Raw genomic sequence first — 23,671 nt, forward strand, 5'->3', positions numbered from 1 at the left:
ATGACAGGGGCCTACAGAAAACCACAGGGCCAACCTGTCACTGTAGGGGCGATGACAGGGGCCTACAGAAAACCACAGGGCCAACCTGTCACTGTAGGGGCGATGACAGGGGCCTACAGGAAACCACAGGGCCAACCTGTCACTGTAGGGGCGATGACAGGGGCCTACAGGAAACCACAGGGCCAACCTGTCACTGTAGGGGCGATGACAGGGGCCTACAGAAAACCACAGGGCCAACCTGTCACTGTAGGGGCGATGACAGGGGCCTACAGAAAACCACAGGGCCAACCTGTCACTGTAGGGGCGATGACAGGGGCCTAGAGAAAACCACAGGGCCAACCTGTCACTGTCAGACCACTGACCAGTCTGACTGGGATTATTTTAGTCCACAGCCAAAACCGGTTTGGTCCTAGATGGAAACATGACTCCCCATACGGCAGGAGTAGGTCAAACCGGTTTGGTCCTAGATGGAAACATGACTCCCCATACGGCAGGAGTAGGTCAAACCGGTTTGGTCCTAGATGGGAACATGACTCCCCATACGGCAGGAGTAGGTCAAACCGGTTTGGTCCTAGATGGAAACATGACTCCCCATACGGCAGGAGTAGGTCAAACCGGTTTGGTCCTAGATGGAAACATGACTCCCCATACGGCAGGAGTAGGTCAAACCGGTTTGGTCCTAGATGGAAACATGACTCCCCATACGGCAGGAGTAGGTCAAACCGGTTTGGTCCTAGATGGAAACATGACTCCCCATACGGCAGGAGTAGGTCAAACCGGTTTGGTCCTAGATGGAAACATGACTCCCCATACGGCAGGAGTAGGTCAAACCGGTTTGGTCCTAGATGGAAACATGACTCCCCATACGGCAGGAGTAGGTCAAACCGGTTTGGTCCTAGATGGAAACATGACTCCCCATACGGCAGGAGTAGGTCAAACCGGTTTGGTCCTAGATGGAAACATGACTCCCCATACGGCAGGAGTAGGTCAAACCGGTTTGGTCCTAGATGGAAACATGACTCCCCATACGGCAGGAGTAGGTCAAACCGGTTTGGTCCTAGATGGAAACATGACTCCCCATACGGCAGGAGTAGGTCAAACCGGTTTGGTCCTAGATGGAAACATGACTCCCCATACGGCAGGAGTAGGTCAAACCGGTTTGGTCCTAGATGGAAACATGACTCCCCATACGGCAGGAGTAGGTCAAACCGGTTTGGTCCTAGATGGAAACATGACTCCCCATACGGCAGGAGTAGGTCAAACCGGTTTGGTCCTAGATGGAAACATGACTCCCCATACGGCAGGAGTAGGTCAAACCGGTTTGGTCCTAGATGGAAACATGACTCCCCATACGGCAGGAGTAGGTCAAACCGGTTTGGTCCTAGATGGAAACATGACTCCCCATACGGCAGGAGTAGGTCAAACCGGTTTGGTCCTAGATGGAAACATGACTCCCCATACGGCAGGAGTAGGTCAAACCGGTTTGGTCCTAGATGGAAACATGACTCCCCATACGGCAGGAGTAGGTCAAACCGGTTTGGTCCTAGATGGAAACATGACTCCCCATACGGCAGGAGTAGGTCAAACCGGTTTGGTCCTAGATGGAAACATGACTCCCCATACGGCAGGAGTAGGTCAAACCGGTTTGGTCCTAGATGGAAACATGACTCCCCATACGGCAGGAGTAGGTCAAACCGGTTTGGTCCTAGATGGAAACATGACTCCCCATACGGCAGGAGTAGGTCAAACCGGTTTGGTCCTAGATGGAAACATGACTCCCCATACGGCAGGAGTAGGTCAAACCGGTTTGGTCCTAGATGGAAACATGACTCCCCATACGGCAGGAGTAGGTCAAACCGGTTTGGTCCTAGATGGAAACATGACTCCCCATACGGCAGGAGTAGGTCAAACCGGTTTGGTCCTAGATGGAAACATGACTCCCCATACGGCAGGAGTAGGTCAAACCGGTTTGGTCCTAGATGGAAACATGACTCCCCATACGGCAGGAGTAGGTCAAACCGGTTTGGTCCTAGATGGAAACATGACTCCCCATACGGCAGGAGTAGGTCAAACCGGTTTGGTCCTAGATGGAAACATGACTCCCCATACGGCAGGAGTAGGTCAAACCGGTTTGGTCCTAGATGGAAACATGACTCCCCATACGGCAGGAGTAGGTCAAACCGGTTTGGTCCTAGATGGAAACATGACTCCCCATACGGCAGGAGTAGGTCAAACCGGTTTGGTCCTAGATGGAAACATGACTCCCCATACGGCAGGAGTAGGTCAAACCGGTTTGGTCCTAGATGGAAACATGACTCCCCATACGGCAGGAGTAGGTCAAACCGGTTTGGTCCTAGATGGAAACATGACTCCCCATACGGCAGGAGTAGGTCAAACCGGTTTGGTCCTAGATGGAAACATGACTCCCCATACGGCAGGAGTAGGTCAAACCGGTTTGGTCCTAGATGGAAACATGACTCCCCATACGGCAGGAGTAGGTCAAACCGGTTTGGTCCTAGATGGAAACATGACTCCCCATACGGCAGGAGTAGGTCAAACCGGTTTGGTCCTAGATGGAAACATGACTCCCCATACGGCAGGAGTAGGTCAAACCGGTTTGGTCCTAGATGGAAACATGACTCCCCATACGGCAGGAGTAGGTCAAACCGGTTTGGTCCTAGATGGAAACATGACTCCCCATACGGCAGGAGTAGGTCAAACCGGTTTGGTCCTAGATGGAAACATGACTCCCCATACGGCAGGAGTAGGTCAAACCGGTTTGGTCCTAGATGGAAACATGACTCCCCATACGGCAGGAGTAGGTCAAACCGGTTTGGTCCTAGATGGAAACATGACTCCCCATACGGCAGGAGTAGGTCAAACCGGTTTGGTCCTAGATGGAAACATGACTCCCCATACGGCAGGAGTAGGTCAAACCGGTTTGGTCCTAGATGGAAACATGACTCCCCATACGGCAGGAGTAGGTCAAACCGGTTTGGTCCTAGATGGAAACATGACTCCCCATACGGCAGGAGTAGGTCAAACCGGTTTGGTCCTAGATGGAAACATGACTCCCCATACGGCAGGAGTAGGTCAAACCGGTTTGGTCCTAGATGGAAACATGACTCCCCATACGGCAGGAGTAGGTCAAACCGGTTTGGTCCTAGATGGAAACATGACTCCCCATACGGCAGGAGTAGGTCAAACCGGTTTGGTCCTAGATGGAAACATGACTCCCCATACGGCAGGAGTAGGTCAAACCGGTTTGGTCCTAGATGGAAACATGACTCCCCATACGGCAGGAGTAGGTCAAACCGGTTTGGTCCTAGATGGAAACATGACTCCCCATACGGCAGGAGTAGGTCAAACCGGTTTGGTCCTAGATGGAAACATGACTCCCCATACGGCAGGAGTAGGTCAAACCGGTTTGGTCCTACATGGGAACATGACTCCCCATACGGCAGGAGTAGGTCAAACCGGTTTGGTCCTAGATGGAAACATGACTCCCCATACAGCAGGAGTAGGTCAAACCGGTTTGGTCCTAGATGGAAACATGACTCCCCATACGGCAGGAGTAGGTCAAACCGGTTTGGTCCTAGATGGGAACATGACTCCCCATACGGCAGGAGTAGGTCAAACCGGTTTGGTCCTAGATGGAAACATGACTCCCCATACGGCAGGAGTAGGTCAAACCGGTTTGGTCCTAGATGGAAACATGACTCCCCATACGGCAGGAGTAGGTCAAACCGGTTTGGTCCTAGATGGAAACATGACTCCCCATACGGCAGGAGTAGGTCAAACCGGTTTGGTCCTAGATGGAAACATGACTCCCCATACGGCAGGAGTAGGTCAAACCGGTTTGGTCCTAGATGGAAACATGACTCCCCATACGGCAGGAATAGGTCAAATAAAACTATGGCCCTCAATTCCTGGATAACTGCATAACCTCGCTCTCTCATAAAACTATGGCCCTCAATCCCTGGATCGATCCATCCATCCATCCATTCCGTCCATCCATCCATCCATCCATCCATCCATCCATCCATCCAGGTTATCAGCCCTGGGTTGCATGCAGAACCAGCCTGGCCTGCAGAGTCCATGTAGTGTTGGAAACATGGACACGCAAACCATGAGGCAAATGCCCTGACCTTCAGCTACTTCCAGGACTGACTGACTCTCTGACTCTCTATATTCAGTGACAACGTCTAGTTTGTGGAGGATAATTGGATTTAGCTGCATGCTGGCATAGCTCAGTGTAGCCATGGAGGGGAAGGGGGCATAGCTGGAGCGGGTGGGGACATCCTTAGTGGGGGGGTCACTGCACAGCGCAGCACACACAGGACGCACGCATGCACACAAACACAAACGCTGCAAAAATGATGATGGTGCTGAAGGGGATGGCTGCCGTTTTATGGACTCTTAACCAACCGTGCTATTTTGTGTGTTTTTTTCTCATTGTTTGTAACTTATTTTGTACATAATGTTGCTGCTACCGTCTCTTATGACCGAAAAGAGCTTCTGGACATCAGAACAGCGATTACTCACCTTGAACTGGACAAATCATTTTTCTTTAATGAGTTGGACGAGAGGGATTTTCTCCAGACAGGGCCCTCATCCGGAAGGAGATCGGGGCGCCTGGTAAGGAGCCGGCGACGAGTGGCTAATCTTCCTTTGCCATCGATACTATTGGCCAACTTACAATCGCTTGATAATAAACTGGACCAACTACAGGCAGGAATATCCTACCAACGGGACATTATAAACTGTAATATCTTATGTTTCACCGAGTCGTGGCTGAACGAAGACATGAATAACATACAGCTGACGGGTTATACACTGTACCGGCAGGATAGAACAGCAGCCTCTGGTAAGACAAGGGGAGGCGGTCTATGTACATTTGGAAACAACAGCTGGTGCCACGATATCTAAGGAAGTCTCAAGGTTTTGCTCGCCTGAGATAGATTATCTCATGATAAACTGTAGACCACACTATTTACCAAGAGAGTTTATCTATATTTTTCGTAGCTGTGTAGTTACCACCACAAACCGATGCTGGCACTAAGGCCGCACTCAATGAGCTGTATAAGGCCATAAGCAAACAGGAAAACGCTAATCCAGATGCAGCGCTCCTAGTGGCCGGGGACTTTAATGCAGGGAAACTTACATCCGTTTTACCTCATTTCTACCAGCATGTTAAATGTGCAACCAGAGGAAAATAAACTCTAGACCACCTTTACTCCACACACAGAGACGCATACAAAGCTCTCCCTCGCCCTCCATTTGGCAAATCTGACCATAATTATATCCTCCTGATTCCTGCTTACAAGCAAAAACTAAAGCAGGAAGCACCAGTGACTCGGTCAATAAAGAAGTGGTCAGACGACGCAGATGCTAAGCTACAGGACTGTTTTGCTAGCACAGAATGGAATATGTTCCGGGATTCTTCCAATAGCATTGAGGAGTACACCACATCAGTCCCTGGCTTCATCAATAAGTGCATCGATGACGTCGTCCCCACAGTGACTGTATGTACATACCCCAACCAGAAACCATGGATTACAGGCAACATCCACACTGAGCTAAAGGGTAGAGCTGGCACTTTCAAGAAGCGGGACTCAAACCCGGATGCTTATAAGAAATCCTGCTATGCCCTCCGACGAACCATCAAACAGACAAAGCGTCAATACAGGACTAAGATTGAATCGTACTACACCGGCTCCAACGCTCGTCGGATGTGGCAGGGTTTGCAAACTATTACAGACTACAAAGGGAAGCACAGCCACTAGCTGCCCAGTGACACGAGCCTACCAGACGAGCTAAATCACTTCTATGCTCGCTTCGAGGCAAGCAACACTGAAGCATGCATGAGAGCATCAGCTGTTCCGGACGACTGTGTGATCACGCTCTCCGTAGCCGATGTGAGTAAGACCTTTAAACAGGTCAACTTTCACAAGGCCGTAGGGCCAGACGGATTACCAGGACGTGTACTCCGAGCATGCGCTGACCAACTTGCAAGTGTCTTCCCTGACATTTTCTACCTGTCCCTGACTGAGTCTGTAATACCAACATGTTTCAAGCAGACCACCATAGACCCTGTGCCCAAGAACACTAAGATAACCTACCTAAATGACTACCGACCCGTAGCACTCACGTTTGTAGCCATGAAGTGCTTTGAAAGGCTGGTCATGGTTCACATCAACACCATTATCCCAGAAACCCTAGACCCAAACCAATTTGCATACCGCCCCAACAGATCCACAGATGATGCAATCTCTATTGCACTCCACACTGCCCTTTCACACCTGGACAAAAGAAACACCTACGTGAGAATGCTATTCATTGACTACAGCTCAGCGTTCAACACCATAGTGCCCTCAAAGCTCATCACTAAGCTAAGGACCCTGGGACTGAACACCTCCCTCTGCAACTGGATCCTGGACTTCCTGACGGGCCGCCCCCAGGTGGTAAGGGTAGGTAACAACACATCTGCCACGCTGATCCTCAACACGGGGGCCCCTCAGGTGTGCGTGCTCAGGCCCCTCCTGTACTCCCTGTTCACCCATGACTGCATGGCCAGGCACGACTCCAACACCATCATTAAGTTTGCCAACGACAGCCTATTCCCCCTGAGGAGACTGAAAAGATTTGGCATGGGTCCTCAGATCCTCAAAAAGTTATACAGCTGCACCATTGAGAGCATCCTGACTGGTTGCATCACTTCCTGGTATGGCAACTGCTCGGCCTCCGACCGCAAGGCACTACAGAGGGTAGTACGTACGGCCCAGTATATCACTGGGACCACCAAGCTTCCTGCCATTCAGGACCATACCAGGCGGTGTCAGAGGAAGGCCCTAAAAATTGTCAAAGACTCCAGCCACCCTAGTCATAGACTGTTCTCTCTGCTACCGCACGGCAAGTGGTACCGGAGCGCCAAGTCTAGGTCCAAAAGGCTTCTTAACAGCTTCTACCCCCAAGCCATAAGACTCCTGAACAGCTAATCAAATGGCTACCCGGACTATTTGCATTGTCCTCCCACCCCCTCTTTTACGCTGCTGCCACTCTGTTTATTATCTATGCATAGTCACTTTAACTCTACCTACATGTACAGTTGAAGTCGGAAGTTTTACATACACAGCCAAATACATTTAAACTCAGTTTTTCACAATTACTGACATTTCATCCTAGTAAAAATTCCCTGTCTTAGTTCAGTTAGGATCACCACTTTATTTTAAGAATGTGAAATGTCAGAATAATAGTAGAGAGAATGATTTATTTCAGCTTTTATTTCTTTCATCACATTCCCAGTGGGTCAGAAGTTTACATACACTCAATTAGTATTTGGTAGCATTGCCTTTAAATTGTTTAACTTGGGTCAAACGTTTCGGGTAGCCTTCCACAAGCTTCCCACAATAAGTTGGGTGAATTTTGGCCCATTCCTCCTGACAGAGCTGGTGTAACTGAGTCAGGTTTGTAGGCCTCCTTGCTCACACACGCTTTTTCAGTTCTGCCCACAAATGTTCTATAGGATTGAGATCAGGGCTTTGTGATGGCCACTCCAATACCTTGACTTTGTTGTCCTTAAGCCATTTTGCCACAACTTTGGAAGTATGCTTGGGGTCATTGTCCATTTGGAAGACCCATTTGCGACCAAGCTTTAACTTCCTGACTGATGTCTTGAGATGTTGCATCAATATATCCACATCATTTTCCTTCCTCATGATGCCATCTATTTTGTGAAGTGCACCAGTCCCTCCTGCAGCAAAGCACCCCCACAGCATGATGCTGCCACCCCCGTGCTTCACGGTTGGGATGGTGTTCTTAGGCTTGCAAGCAACCCCCTTTTTCCTCCAAACATAACGATGGTCATTATGGCCAAACAGTTATATTTTTGTTTCATCAGACCAGAAGACATTTCTCCAAAAAGTATGATATTTTTCCCAATGTGCAGTTGCAAACCGTAGTCTGGCTTTTTTATGGCGGTTTTGCAGCAGTGGCTTCTTCCTTGCTGAGCGGCCTTTCAGGTTATGTCTATATAGGACTCGTTTTACTGTGGATATAGATACTTTTGTACCTGTTTCCTCCAGCATCTTCACAAGGTCCTTTGCTGTTGTTCTGGGATTGATTTGCACTTTTCGCACCAAAGTACGTTCATCTCTAGGAGACAGAACACGTCTCCTTCCTGAGCGGTATGACGGCTGCGTTGTCCCATGGTGTTTTGTTTGTACAGATGAACGTGGTACCTTCAGGCGTTTGGAAATTGCTCCCAAGGATGAACCAGACTTGTGGAGGTCTACAATGGCTGATTTCTTTTGACTTTCCCATGATGTCAAGCAAAGAGGCACTGAGGTTGAAGGTAGGCCTTGAAATACATCCACAAGTACGCCTCCAATTTACTGAAATGATGTCAATTAGCCTATCAGAAGCTTCTAAAGCCATGACATAATTTCTGGAATTTTCCAAGCTGTTTAAAGGCACAGTCAACTTAGTGTATGTAAACTTCTGACCCACTGGAATTGTGATACAGTGAAATAATCTGTCTGTAAACAATTGTTGGAAAAATTACTTGTGTCATGCACAAAGTAGATGTCCTAACCGACTTGCCAAAACTATAGTTTGTTAAAAGGAATGTGTGGAGTGGTTGAAAAACGAGTTTTAATGACTCCAACCTAAGTGTATGTAAACCTCCGACTTCAACTGTATATATTACCTCAATTACCTTGACTAACCTGTGCCCCTGCACATTGACTCTGTACTGGTAAGCCCTGTATATACAGGGAAATCTTTCTGATTGAGAGGGGCTCAAATACTTTTTCCCCTCATTAAAATGCAAATCAATTTATAACATTTTTGACATGCGTTTTTCTGGATTTTTTTGTTGTTATTCTGTCTCTCACTGTTCAAATAAACCTACCATTAAAATTATAGACTGATCATTTCTTTGTCAGTGGGCAAACGTACAAAATCAGCAGGGGATCAAATACTTTTTTCCCTCACTGTAGCCTCGCTACTGTTATTTTACTGCTGCTCTTTAATTATTTGTTATTGGTTATTATTATGTTTTATTTATTTTTAGTTAACACTTATTTTTCTTAAAACTGCATTGTTGGTTAAGGGCTTGTAAGTAAGCATTTCACTGTAAGGTCCACACGGCGCATGTGACAAATACAATTTGATTTGATTTGTATCTCATCATGGACAACTTTAGCATTTTTGCTAATTAGCAACTTTTCAACTATATAACCCTTCCCCTTTTAGCTAACCCTTCCCCAAACCTTAACCCTTTTAGCTAACCCTTCCCCAAACCCTAACCTTAACCCTTTTAGCTAACCCTTCCCCAAACCTTAACCCTTTTAGCTAACCCTTCCCCAAACCCTAACCTTAACCCTTTTAGCTAACCCTTCCCCTTCCCCAAACCCTAACCTTAACCCTTTTAGCTAACCCTTCCCCAAACCCTAACCCTTCCCCTTTTAGCTAACCCTTCCCCAAACCCTAACCTTAACCCTTTTAGCTAACCCTTCCCCAAACCCTAACCTTAACCCTTTTAGCTAACCCTTCCCCAAACCCTAACCTTAACCCTTTTAGCTAACCCTTCCCCTTTTACCCAACCCTTCCCCTTTTAGCTAACCCTTCCCCAAACCCTAACCTTAACCCTGTTATCTAACCCTTCCCCAAACCCTAACCTTAACCCTTTTAGCTAACCCTTCCCCAAACCCTAACCTTAACCCTTTTAGCTAACCCTTCACCTAACCCTAACCTTAAACCTTTAACCTAACTGCTAAACTTAACCCTAAGCCCAACTCCTAGCCACCTAGCTAGAGTTCGTAACATATCATACGGTTTGCAAATTCGTAACATATTGTACGTTTGCAATGTCATGATATGTTGTACATTTTTGAAAATTTGTAAAATATAACACATTTTGATAATTAGTAACATATATTTTCCAGGGACTTATAATACGAATTGTAATTCGTAACATATCATACTAAATGGAATGTATCGGATTTACGTAAAGAATAATACGAAATGCTTTGATACCAGGTTGAAGCTCAGCATACTATTTCTGCTAAGACAAAGTAGTGTCTTGCGAAATATATCGACTTTTCTGTTGTGCGAGAAGAGTGGCATCAATGCAACCGCGCGCAAAACGGAAAAAAACTCCGGCCTCCCTCCGTCTCCTTCGCTCAGCCCAGTCTCATACACTTCTTGTGGAGATATGACAGTGTAGTTATCTCCAAATAAATAAACACAGACCTCTGCTTTTCAAGGAGTGTGCTCACAATCCATCCCTCTCTGCGTGAGTAGTGCGAGGAGAGCTCTTCCGGGGAGGAGTGGTGAGTTCAGCCTCTGAAGTAACTTCGCTCAAACAAACGCAGCAGAGAAGAGGACAGGAGAGGTGCATTTCGCCAATTCCTCAAGGATGGAGGTAAGCAACAGTTGGAAACGAGTTTAGAATGAAGTGTTTGGACAGTAGGATTTCGTCGTAGGTAAAAAATTATTCACTGAACTCAACTCTGCAGAAGTTGGTTAACAACTTGTGGAAGCAGACTCGATCGCCTTGGAAAAGTGGAGTTGTTGGCAACAATTCTCTGTGGTGCGATGTTATATCACAACAACATATTTGCTATGTATTTGATATAATTAAATCTACCTTTAATTGGGGATAAAATGCACTTTCTAATATCGGCTAGTTAAGCCACCCTGTACTTATTTGTGTGAAGAACCTCTGATTCACATTTGATCAGTGGTGGAAAAAGTCCCCAACTGTCATAGGTTACTTGAGTAAAAGTAAAGGTACCTTAATAGAAAATGATTCAAGTAAAAGTGAAAGTCACCCAGTAAAATACTACTGGAGTAGAAGTCTAAAGTATTTGGTTTTAAATATACATAAGTATCAAAAGTAAATGTAATTGCTAAAATTGTACCCAAAACGTCTAAATCATTTCAAATTCCTTATATTAAGCCAACCAGACAGCACCATTTTATTGTTTTTATTGTATTTACTCCAACGCTCGGACATTACAAACGAAGCATGTGTGTTTAGTGAGTCCGCCTGGTCAGAGGCTGTAGGGATGACCAAGGTTGTTCTCTTGATAAGTGCGTGAAGTGGACCAATTTCCTGTCCTGATAAGCATTCAAAATGTAATGAGTACATTTATAGAGTAAAAAGTACATTATTTTCTTTAGGAATGTAGTAAAATAAAAGTAAAAGTTGCTACTTAAGTAGTACTTTAAAGTATTTTTACTTTAGTACTTTACACCATTGCATTTTATTAACCATTCTACTAAACATAGCACATCCAGTCAAGTGACTTGGTCACAGCCCACCGGGCACAGACGTCAATTCAAAATCTATTCCATGTTGGTTCAACGTAATTTCATTGAAAGGACATGGAAATAACGCTGATTCAACCAGTGTGTTCCCAGTGGGAGGGTTACATACAGAATACATCCATACATACAGTCAATCATTGTTGTGAGCATCGATCCACACTCTGATAACTGGAGAGACACTCACATGATACTCAGGGTGCGTCCCAAATGATATCATGTTCCCTAAAGAGTGCACTTCAGAGCCCTATGGGACCTGGTCAAAAGTAGTTCACCATGTAGGGAATAGGGTGCCATTTGGGACACAACCTCAGTCAGGTGGAGGCAGAGCAGACTTACAAATCTGTTCCCGTGAAGAGAACAGAGAGTGGGCATCCAAGATCCAACAAGTTGTTTACTATTTTGTAAGAAAAATCCATGATGTCAGCTGAGTTCTCTAAAATCAATTTGCTGTTCTCTCTCTGTCTCTCTGTGCCTCTCTCTGTGCCTCTCTCTGTGCCTCTCTCTGTGCCTCTCTGTCTCCCTCTGTCTCTCCCTCTGTCTCTCCTTCTCTCTCCTGGACTTGCCGTCTCGACCTCTGAATGCTCGGCTCTGAAAAGCCAACTGATATTTACTGCTGAGGTACTCAATCAATCAATCAATTTTATTTTATATAGCCCTTCTTACATCAGCTAATATCTCGAAGTGCTGTACAGAAACCCAGCCTAAAACCCCAAACAGCTAGTAATGCAGGTGTAGAAGCACGGTGGCTAGGAAAAACTCCCTAGAAAGGCAAAACCTAGGAAGAAACCTAGAGAGGAACCAGGCTATGAGGGGTGGCCAGTCCTCTTCTGGCTGTGCCGGGTGGAGATTATAACAGAACCATGCCAAGATGTTCAAAAATGTTCATAAGTGACAAGCATGGTCAAATAATAATCAGGAATAAATCTCAGTTGGCTTTTCATAGCCGATCATTAAGAGTTGAAAACAGCAGGTCTGGGACAGGTAGGGGTTCCATAACCGCAGGCAGAACAGTTGAAACTGGAATAGCAGCAAGGCCAGGCGGACTGGGGACAGCAAGGAGTCACCACGGCCGGTAGTCCCGACGTATGGTCCTAGGGCTCAGGTCTCTCAGTTGGCTTTTCATAGCCGATCATTAAGAGTTGAAAACAGCAGGTCTGGGACAGGTAGGGGTTTCGTAGCCGCAGGCAGAACAGTTGAAACTGGAATAGCAGCAAGGCCAGGCGGACTGGGGACAGCAAGGTACTGACCTGTTGCACCCTTTAAACCACCGTGGTTATTATTTGACCCTGCTGGTCATCTATGAACGTCTTGAGTAACGATCTGGCCTTAATGGCCAGGTACTCTTACAATCTCCACCTGGCTGTTCAAATTAAGTGCTTTGTGACACCAAAACGAGAGGCGCAACTGAGCTGCCACCAAGGCAAAGGAGACGAAAGCTTAACTTTACTGGAGTATTGAAACATCATCCTGAGATGTTCTGAACCATTACATGGTGTGTTGTAACACCACTTAATCAAGTGTTGTGCAACACTTTGCCAGGGACTGGGAGACCTACCAGAAAAGGTTGAAAACACTATTTTGGTTTCTAGTTGTGTTTAGTGCAGAATTAGATCACTTCTCTTTTGGTGCAGTTTCTTCTCTAAATCTTCTCAACACTATAACAGTGTTTCACATCCTGTCTAGTGAAGAATTAGATCACTCCTTCTAATGGGTTAACATTGGTTTATATATCTGATCACTTGCCAGTTTAACCTCTACGGGATCGGTGTCCCGTTTACAGGACGGTTGAGCTAACGTGCGCTTATGTGATTAGCATGACTGTTGTAAGTAACAGCAAACCCTCCAGGACATAGACATCTCTTATATGGGAAGAAAACGTAATTTAAATTATTGTTAATCTAACTGCACTGTCCAATTTACAGTAGCTATTACAGTGAATAAATACCATGCTATTGTTTGAGGAGAGTGCACAACAACAACTAACTTATCACGGCAACTGGTTTGATACATTCACCTCTGAAGGTAAATAATGTACTTACATTCAGTCATCTTGCTCTGATTTGTCATCCTAAGGGTCCCAGAGATAAAACGTAGCATAGTTTTGTTCGATAAAATCCATTTTTATATTCAAATGTGGGAACTGGGTTCTACAGTTTGAACCCCTGCTGTCTCTGGCTCAACACCCACCCCGCCTGGCCATCTAGATGTGTGAAAGTTAGTGTATAAGCTAATGATCCATCATGTATGACGTTCCTGGGAGTGTGTAAACTTACATTTTGTATTACATTTTTTTTACATTTTTGTATGTTCTCTATAGTTATGTACTTGAAAATGTATCAATCGACCAATTCGGCACATTTGGGCAGACTTGATACAAAATAGTCCAGTAAAAAAGAAATACAATATCTAAAAATACAAAAAAGATACAAAAAACAAATACAAAAAAAAAATATATATATATATAAGGTGAATGCACCAATTTGTAAGTCGCTCTGGATAAGAGCGTCTGCTAAATGACGTAAATGTAAATGTAACGTAAATGTATTGCAATGCTTCACTGGATCAATCTGAAACGTTGCAAACACACACTGCTGCCATCTAGGGGCCAAAATCTAAATTGCGCCTAAACTGCAATATTATATTGTGGCCTTTCTCTTGCTTTTCAAAGATGATGAAAAATTTACAACTGCGACCTGGCCAAGATAAAGCAAAGCAGTGCGATAAAAACAACACAGAGTTACATATGGGGTAAAAAAACAAAGTCAAAAATACAACAGAAAATATATATACAGTGTGTGCAAATGTAGCAAGTTATGGAGGTAAGGCAATAAATAGGCCATAGTGCAAAATAGTTACAATAGTATTAACACTGGAATGCTAGATGTGCAAGAGATTATGTGCAAATAGAGATACTGGGGTGCAAAAGAGCAAAATAAATAACAATATAGGGATGGGGTAGTTGGGTGGGCTAATTTCAGATGGGCTGTGTCTTCAGGTGCAGTGATCGGTAAGGTGCTCTGACAACTGATGCTTAAAGTTAGTGAGGGAGGGATCTCATCTTTTTAAGTGGGAGAACTTGCACAATTGGTGGCTGACTAAATACTTTTTTTCCCCACTGTACATGTATATAAACTCTGGATTGCTGATGCTATGTGTTGGCCATTGAGAGGCTTTGAAGCCACCTTGTTATGTCGAGATCACAACTTATTTATCTTGTAACAAAAGTTATTTTGGCGCGATCACGAGATAATCAAACGCATCATCCATTAATTTGTTCAGATGCACGATAACCACTTCCTCAAGGAGCCCTGTGGCTGCGTTGATCACAATGCGGGGCATTTAAGATCTGAACGATGCCTGACAGGCAGTCCAGGATGTTTGCTGCACCCAAGACCACAGCCAATCGCATGCGAGGAACAACTCAGCTAACTTAAGTCTTAACTAAGTCTTGTGAGATAGCTAGTTAGCGAGGTAGTCTTGTTAAATTATTGAAACGACTTGCATTATGTTTATTATTATTTATATTTTTTTCTATTTCAATTCACCACAGAGTTATTTTTTTTTACAGTGTGGTTGAGTGTGTAAAATTCCAATGCAATTCCAATTAAATGTACCATCTTACTGCCCCAGAAGTTGGGGGTTCAATTTCCCGCTTCCACCTGTCCAACTTTCACTCCTCCTCTGTCTCCTCCTGTTTCTAATTTGTCTAAATAAAGCTTTGAAAAATGAATATTTTCCATATACCCTTATCATCAATCAATATTTAGGCTATAAATTATTGCATTTCTTAACCGTTTGATTGTATGTGAGACACTTTTTTTTGCACTATTTTAAAAATTGTGTTTTGATGTATATTTACTACAGACAACCTATGGATTCTATAGTAAATCTATACACTGAGTGAACAAAACAAAACATTAGGAATACCTTCCTGATATTGAGTTGAACCCTTTTGCCCTCAGAACAGCCTCACTTTGTCGGGCCACGGACTCTAAAAGGTGGTCGAAAGCGTTCCACAGGGATGCTGGCCCATGTTGACTCCAATGCTTCCCACGGTTGTGTCAAGTTGGCTGGATGTCCTTTTGGTGGTGGACCATTCTTGATACACACGGGAAACTGTTGAGCGTGAAAAACCCAGCAGCGTTGCAGTTCTTGACACACTCAAACTGGTTTGCCTGGCACCTACTACCATACCCCGTTCAAAGGCACTTAAATATGTTGTCTTGCCCATTCACCCTTTGAATGGCACACGTACACAATCCATGTCTCAATTGTCTCAAGGCTTAAAAATCCTTCTTTAACCTGTCTCCTCCCCTTCATCTACACTGATTGAAGTGGATTTAACAAGTGACATCAATAAGGGATCGTAGCTTTCACCTGGATTCACCTGGTCAGTCTATGTCATGGAAAGAGCAGGTGTTCCTAATGTTTTGTACACTCAGTGTATGGTCATTACCATCTAAAAGGACCATGTAATAATAATAATAATAATAATAATAATATGCCATTTAGCAGACGCTTTTATCCAAAGCGACTTACAGTCATGCGTGCATACATTTTTTGTGTATGGGTGGTCCCGGGGATCGAACCCACTACCTTGGCGTTACAAGCGCCGTGCTCTACCAGCTGAGCTACAGAGGACCACGAGTTCATGAGAGCCTGTTAAATTGGGTGTCAAATGAAAGCTGAGTATTAATGCGAAACTAGGGTGTGTGTATACATCCTAAAATGTAGGCATAAGGAAAGGCTTTGATTTCTGGTCAAACAGATAGAAAAGGGGTCTTAGAAAAAGTTTTAAAAGGTATTATAAATAAATAAAAACACAATACTGAAAGGAAAGACCTCTGAAGAAGGCACAGTGATGCCGAAACGTTGGTGGTTTACCCAATACATTACTGGGAGTTTATCATTTATAATTAATTAATTATATATAGGGTGTGCGACTCTATTTATTTATTTTTATAGCTTAGTTTATTAGTTCTCTGCGTCAGCTCATGCTTTTTATTGCAGTAAAGACCCCTGCCAACGACATATCAACACTTATATTTAGTTTTGGTGAAAAATGATTTGCCTTCTGCAAGTTTTAATAAACATTGCCTTGTAATTCTGTTACCAAAAACCCACATATCTTTAAGATATGTTCTAATTTATCTCCCTCATGAGGAGGGAGGATAATGAAAATTCACAGAAGTAACAAGTGAAGGTAGACCTACCAATTAGTTGTAGTGTTTTTACTGATATCAAGTTTGTTTGTGAATTATTAAGTGATTAAAATGCGTAATTCTGTTACCAAACAGAAAAATCCGTAACGGAATTACTGCAATTGAATTGGCTACGATGGGTAATCATAGTAGTCAGTTGGGTCTCCTACCCTCCCTTCCACTGACATAATGTTATGTTCAGCTCACATTTTTCTATTTTTGTCGTCTGGTGGTCAAAGCAAGACTGTGAAAACAGTCTGGACTGGACCACCCCTCCCTCTCACCCCCCGCCCCCACCCCTCTCTCTCTCTTCTCTCTCTCTCTCTTCTCTTCTCTCTCTCTCTCTCTCTCTCTCTCTTCTCTTCTCTTCTCTTCTCTTCTCTTCTCTTCTCTTCTCTTCTCTTCTCTTCTCTTCTCTTCTCTTCTCTTCTCTTCTCTTCTCTTCTCTTCTCTTCTCTTCTCTTCTCTTCTCTTCTCTTCTCTTCTCTTCTCTTCTCTTCTCTTCTCTTCTCTTCTCTTCTCTTCTCTTCTCTTCTCTTCTCTTCTCTTCTCTTCTCTTCTCTTCTCTTCTCTTCTCTTCTCTTCTCTTCTCTTCTCTTCTCTTCTCTTCTCTTCTCTTCTCTTCTCTTCTCTTCTCTGTCTCTGTCTCTGTCTCTGTCTCTGTCTGTCTGTCTGTCTGTCTGTCTGTCTCTCTCTCTCTGTCCCTCTCTCTCTCTCTCTCTCTCTCTCTCTCTCTCTCTCTCTCTCTCTCTCTCTCTCTCTCTCTCTCTCTCTCTCTCTCTCTCTCTCTCTCTCTCTCTCTCTCTCTCTCTCTCTCTCTCTCTCTCCAGTTAATGTCACCTTTCCTGGCTGTTACTGACACCTACCATGACATCTACTCTCTTTCCATTTTCTGTAACCGGCATCCTCACCCACTGAGCACCGACCGTCAGTACGCCCTGGCCGGACCAAATCTGAACCAATCATAGACGTCTATGTTTCACAAGTTTGAAGAACACTGTACAATACAGTAAAGTAGGCTATAGTAGAGTACAGTAGAGAACAGAACAGTATGGAACAGAACAGTAGAGGTCATTACAGTAGAACACACTAGAGTACAGTATAATGTACTGTACTCTACTGTACTGAACATAACTACTTTAGTAGTAGTTTGAAGTATTTATTAGGATCCCCAATTAGCTGCTACTCTTCCTGGGGTCCAAACAGGACTCAAAATACAGCAAATAAAATAAAAAATATACAGTGGGGGAAAAAAAGTATTTAGTCAGCCACCAATTGTGCAAGTTCTCCCACTTAAAAAGATGAGAGAGGCCTGTAATTTTCATCATAGGTACACGTCAACTATGACAGACAAAATGAGAAAATAAATCCAGAAAATCACATTGTAGGATTTTTCATGAATTTATTTGCAAATTATGGTGGAAAATAAGTATTTGGTCAATAACAAAAGTTTCTCAATACTTTGTTATATACCCTTTGTTGGCAATGACACAGGTCAAACGTTTTCTGTAAGTCTTCACAAGGTTTTCACACGCTGTTGCTGGTATTTTGGCCCATTCCTCCATGCAGATCTCCTCTAGAGCAGTGACGTTTTGGGGCTGTCGCTGGGCAACACAGACTTTCAACTCCCTCCAAAGATTTTATATGGGGTTGAGATCTGGAGACTGGCTAGGCCACTCCAGGACCTTGAAATGCTTCTTACGAAGCCACTCCTTCGTTGCCCGGGCGGTGTGTTTGGGATCATTGTCATGCTGAAAGACCCAGCCACGTTTCATCTTCAATGCCCTTGCTGATGGAAGGAGGTTTTCACTCAAAATCTCACGATACATGGCCCCATTCATTCTTTCCTTTACACGGATCAGTTGTCCTGGTCCCTTTGCAGAAAAACAGCCCCAAAGCATGATGTTTCCACCCCCATGCTTCACAGTAGGTATGGTGTTCTTTGGATGCAACTCAGCATTCTTTGTCCTCCAAACACGACGAGTTGAGTTTTTACCAAAAAGTTATATTTTGGTTTCATCTGACCATATGACATTCTCCCAATCCTGGATCATCCAAATGCACTCTAGCAAACTTCAGACGGGCCTGGACATGTACTGGCTTGAGCAGGGGGACACGTCTGGCACTGCAGGATTTGAGTCCCTGGCGGCGTAGTGTGTTACTGATGGTAGGCTTTGTTACTTTGGTCCCAGCTCTCTGCAGGTCATTCACTAGGTCCCCCCGTGTGGTTCTGGGATTTTTGCTCACCGTTCTTGTGATCATTTTGACCCCACGGGGTGAGATCTTGCGTGGAGCCCCAGATCGAGGGAGATTATCAGTGGTCTTGTATGTCTTCCATTTCCTAATAATTGCTCCCACAGTTGATTTCTTCAAACCAAGCTGCTTACCTATTGCAGATTCAGTCTTCCCAGCCTGGTGCAGGTCTACAATTTTGTTTCTGGTGTCCTTTGACAGCTCTTTGGTCTTGGCCATAGTGGAGTTTGGAGTGTGACTGTTTGAGGTTGTGGACAGGTGTCTTTTATACTGATAACAAGTTCAAACAGGTGCCATTAATACAGGTAACGAGTGGAGGACAGAGGAGCCTCTTAAAGAAGAAGTTACAGGTCTGTGAGAGCCAGAAATCTTGCTTGTTTGTAGGTGACCAAATACTTATTTTCCACCATAATTTGCAAATAAATTCATTAAAAATTCTACAATGTGATTTTCTGGATTTTTTATCTCTCAATTTGTCTGTCATAGTTGACGTGTACCTATGATGAAAATTACAGGCCTCTCTCATCTTTTTAAGTGGGAGAACTTGCACAATTGGTGGCTGACTAAATACTTTTTCCCCCCACATTTACAGTTGAGTCATTTAGCTCCCATCCAGAGTGACCCACAGTTAGTGACAACCACATATCACAGCCGTATCACAACCACGCATCACATACCACTACATAATACAATGCAAAATATATACAAATGTCTTTGTATGTATGTATATTCCCACTGGAGGCCAGTATGATTTTTTTTATGTATGCACTCACTAACTGTAAGTTGCTCTGGATAAGAGCGTCTGCTAAATGACTAAAATATATATAGTGCATACATAATAAAATTTAAAAAATCATACTGGCCTCCAGTGGGAATCGAACCCACAACCCTGGCGTTGCAAACGCCATGCTCTACCAACTGAGCTACATCCCTGCCGGCCATTCCCTCCCCTACCCTGGACGACGCTGGGCCAATTGTGCGCCGCCCCATGGGTCTCCCGGTCGCGGCCGGCTACGACAGAGCCTGGATTCGAACCAGGATCTCTAGTGGCTCAATAATAGATCTATTGCCTTCAGAAAGTTTTCACACCCCTTGACTTTTTCCACATTTTGTTGTGTTACAGCCTGCATTTAAAATGGATTACATTTAGATTTGTTGTCACTGGCCTCCACACAATACCTCATATCAGTCGAATTATGTAAAAAAATAAAAAATGAAAAGCAGAAATGTCTTGCGTCAATAAGTATGGACTAACTCTGTGTGCAATAATAGTGTTTAACATGATTTTTTGAATGACTACCTCATCTCTGTACCCCACACACAGTGAATTTCAAACACAGATTTAACCACAAAGACCAGGGAGGTTTTCCAATGCCTGTCAAAGAAGGGCACCTATTGGTAGATGGGTAAAGAAAAAAGCAGACATTGAATATCCCTTTGAGCATGGGGAAGTAATTAATTACTATTTGGATGGTGTATCAATACACCCAGTCACTACAAAGATACAGGCGTCCTTCCTAACTAAGTTGCCGGAGAGGAAGGAAACCGCTCAGGGATTTCACCATGAGGCCAATGGTGACTTTAAAACAGTTACAGAGTTTAATGACTGTGAATAGGAGAAAACTGAGGATGGATGAACAACATTGTAGTTACTCCACAATACTAACCTAAATGACAGAGTGAAAAGATGGAAGCCTGTAGATAATACAAATATTCAAATTTCCAATAAGGCACTAAAGTAAAACTGCAAAAAATGTGGCAAAGAAATTAACTTTATGTCCTGAATACAAAGCATTATGTTTGGGGCAAATCCAATACAACAAATCACTGAGTACCACTCTCCATATTTTCAAGCATGGTGGTGGCTGCATCATGTTATGGGTATGCTTGTCATCGGCAAGAACTAGGGAGTTTTTTGGGGGGATCAAAATAAACTGAATATAGCTAAGCACAGGCAAAATCCTAGATGAAAACCTGGTTCAGTCTGCTTTCCAACAGACACTGGGAGACAAATGCACCTTTCAGCAGGACAATAACCTAAAACACAAGGCCAAATATACACTGGAGTTGCTTACCAAAACAACATTGAATGTTCCTTAGTGACCTAGTTACAGTTTTGACTTAAATCGGCTTGAAAATCTAATGGCTGTCTAGCAATGATCAGCAACCAACTTGACAGATCTTGAAGAATTAATGAAATAATAATGTGCAACTATTGTCCAATCCAGGTGTGGAAAGCTCTTAGAGACTTACCCACAAAGACTCACAGCTGTAATCGCTGGCAAATGTGATTCTAACATGTATTGACTCAGGGGTGTGAATACTTATGTAAATTAGATATTTCTGTATTTAATTTTCAATACATTTTCAATAATTTCTAAAAACATGTTTTCACTTTGTAATTATGGGTCATTGTGTGTAGATGGGTGAGAAACATAATCTATTTAATCCATTTTGAATTCAGGCTGTAACACAACAATGTAGAATAAGTGAAGGGGTATGAATACTTTCTGAAGGCACTGTAAATACATAACACCTAGGTTTTTTCAGCAATAGTTTATGATCAAAGATATCAAGCCACACTGAATTCTAACAAAACAGCTCCCACAATCTTCCTATTATCAATTTCTTTCAGCCAGTAATTTGTGTCAGTGCCAAGCATGTTGAGTGCCCTTCCCTATAAGCATGCTGAAAGTCTGTTGTTAATTAGTTTCCTGTAAAATAACATTGTATTTTTCCCAAAGTTTGCTAAGTACCGGTAACAGGCTGATTGGTCGGCTGTTTGAACAATTAAAGTGTGCTATTCATTGGCAGTGGAATTTCATTTCCTCCCTCCAGGCCTAAGGCTTAGATTGAAGATGTGGCAAATAGGAGTCGCAATGTATTCCACTACCAACCTCAGTAATTTACCATCCAGATTGTCGATACCAGGTGGTTTGTCCTTATTTATAGATGCCAATAATTTATTCACCTCTTCCACGCGTTAACTTTGCGGAATTCAAAACTACAGTGCTTGTCTTTCATTATTCGGTCCATTATGCATGAATATGAAGGCTCAGAGTTTGTTGTTTGCATGTCATGCAAGAGCTGCAAAATCTGGACCCCTACAAATCAGCTGGGCTAGACAATCTGGACCCTTTCTTTCTAAAACTAGCCGCCGAAATTGTCGCAACCCCTATTACTAGTCTGTTCAACCTCTCTTTCATAACGTCTGAGATCCCCAGAGATTGGAAAGCTGCCGCGGTCATCCCCCTCTTCAAAGGGGGTGACACTCTAGATCCAAACTGCTACAGACCTATATCCATCCTGCCCTGCCTTTCGAAAGTATTTGAAAGCCAAGTTAACAAACAGATCACCGACCATTTCGAATACCACCGTACCTTCTCCGCTATGCAATCCGGTTTCCGAGCTGGTCATGGGTGCACTTCAGCCACGCTCAAGGTCCTAAACGATATTATAACCGCGATTGATAATAGACAGTACTGTGCAGCCGTCTTCATCGACCTGGCCAAGGCTTTCGACTCTGTCAACCACCGCATTCTTATTGGCAGACTAAATAGCCTTGGTTTCTCAAATGACTGCCTCGCCTGGTTCACCAACTACTTCTCAGATAGAGTTCAGTGTGTCAAATCGGAGGGCCTGTTGTCTGGACCTATGGCAGTCTCTATGGGGGTGCCACAGGGTTCAATTCTTGGGCCGACACTTTTCTCTGTGTATATCAATGATGTCGCTCTTGCTGCTGGCGACTCTCAGATCCACCTCTACGCAGACGACACCATTTTGTATACATCTGGCTCCAAACGAGCTTCAATGCCATACAACACTCCTTCAGTAGCCTCCAACTGCTCTTAAACACTAGTAAAACTAAATGCATGCTCTTCAATCGAACGCTGCTTGCACCCGCCCACCCGACTAGAATCACCACTCTTGACGGGTCTGACCTAGAGTATGTGGACAACTACAAATACCTAGGTGTCTGGTTAGACTGTAAACTCTCCTTCCAGACTCACATAAAGAATCTCCAATCCAAAGTTAAATCTAGAATCGGCTTCCTATTTCACAACAAAGCCTCCTTCACTCATGCTGCCAAACATGCCCTCGTAAAACTGACTATCCTACCGATCCTTGACTTCGGCGATGTCATTTACAAAATAGCCTCCAACACTCTACTCAGCAAATTGGATGTAGTCTATCACAGTGCCATCCGTTTTGTCTCCAAAGACCCATACGCTACCCACCACTGTGACCTGTACGCTCTTGTTGGCTGGTCCTCACTACATGTTCGTCGTCAAACCCACTGGCTCCAGGCCATCTATAAATCACTGCTAGGCAAATCCCCGCCTTATCTTAGCTCATTGGTCACCATAGCAGCACCCACCCGTAGTCTGCGCTCCAGCAGGTATATCTCACTGGTCATTCCCAAAGCCAACACCTCCTTTGGCCGCCATTCCTTCCAGTTCTCTGCTGCCAATGACTGGAACGAATTGCAAAAATATCTGAAGCTGGAGACTCTTATCTCCCTCACTAACTTTAAGCGTCAGTTGTCAGAGCACCTTACCGATCACTGCAGCTGTACACAGCCCATCTGAAATTAGCCCGCCCAACTACCTCATCCCTATATTGTTATTTATTTTGCTCTTTTGCACCCCAGTATCTCTATTTGCACATAATCTCTTGCACATCTAGCATTCCAGTGTTAATACTATTGTAATTATTTTGCACTATAGCCTATTTATTGCCTTACCTCCATAACTTGCTACATTTGCACACACTGTATATATATTTTCTGTTGTATTTTTGACTTTATGTTTTTTACCCCATATGTAACTCTGTGTTGTTTTTATCGCACTGCTTTGCTTTATCTTGGCCAGGTCGCAGTTGTA

General features: G+C 44.0%; 1 protein-coding gene across 1 annotated transcript in view; it reads left to right on the forward strand.

Annotated features, from left to right (window-relative positions):
- Positions 1-10,351: 10,351 nt before the first annotated feature.
- LOC311101875 (capZ-interacting protein) overlaps positions 10,352-23,671 on the forward strand; it is a 64,967-nt gene continuing 51,647 nt past the window's right edge. Inside the window, exon 1 of the mRNA XM_084143107.1 lies at positions 10,352-10,426. Within this exon, the coding sequence (XP_083999233.1) occupies positions 10,421-10,426 (6 nt within the window). The 5' untranslated portion in view covers positions 10,352-10,420. The remainder of the gene's footprint in view (positions 10,427-23,671) is intronic.

The sequence above is a fragment of the Coregonus lavaretus genome (assembly GCF_964263955.1).
Source record: "Coregonus lavaretus genome assembly, chromosome: 26".
NCBI classification, from domain to species: Eukaryota; Metazoa; Chordata; class Actinopteri; order Salmoniformes; family Salmonidae; genus Coregonus; species Coregonus lavaretus.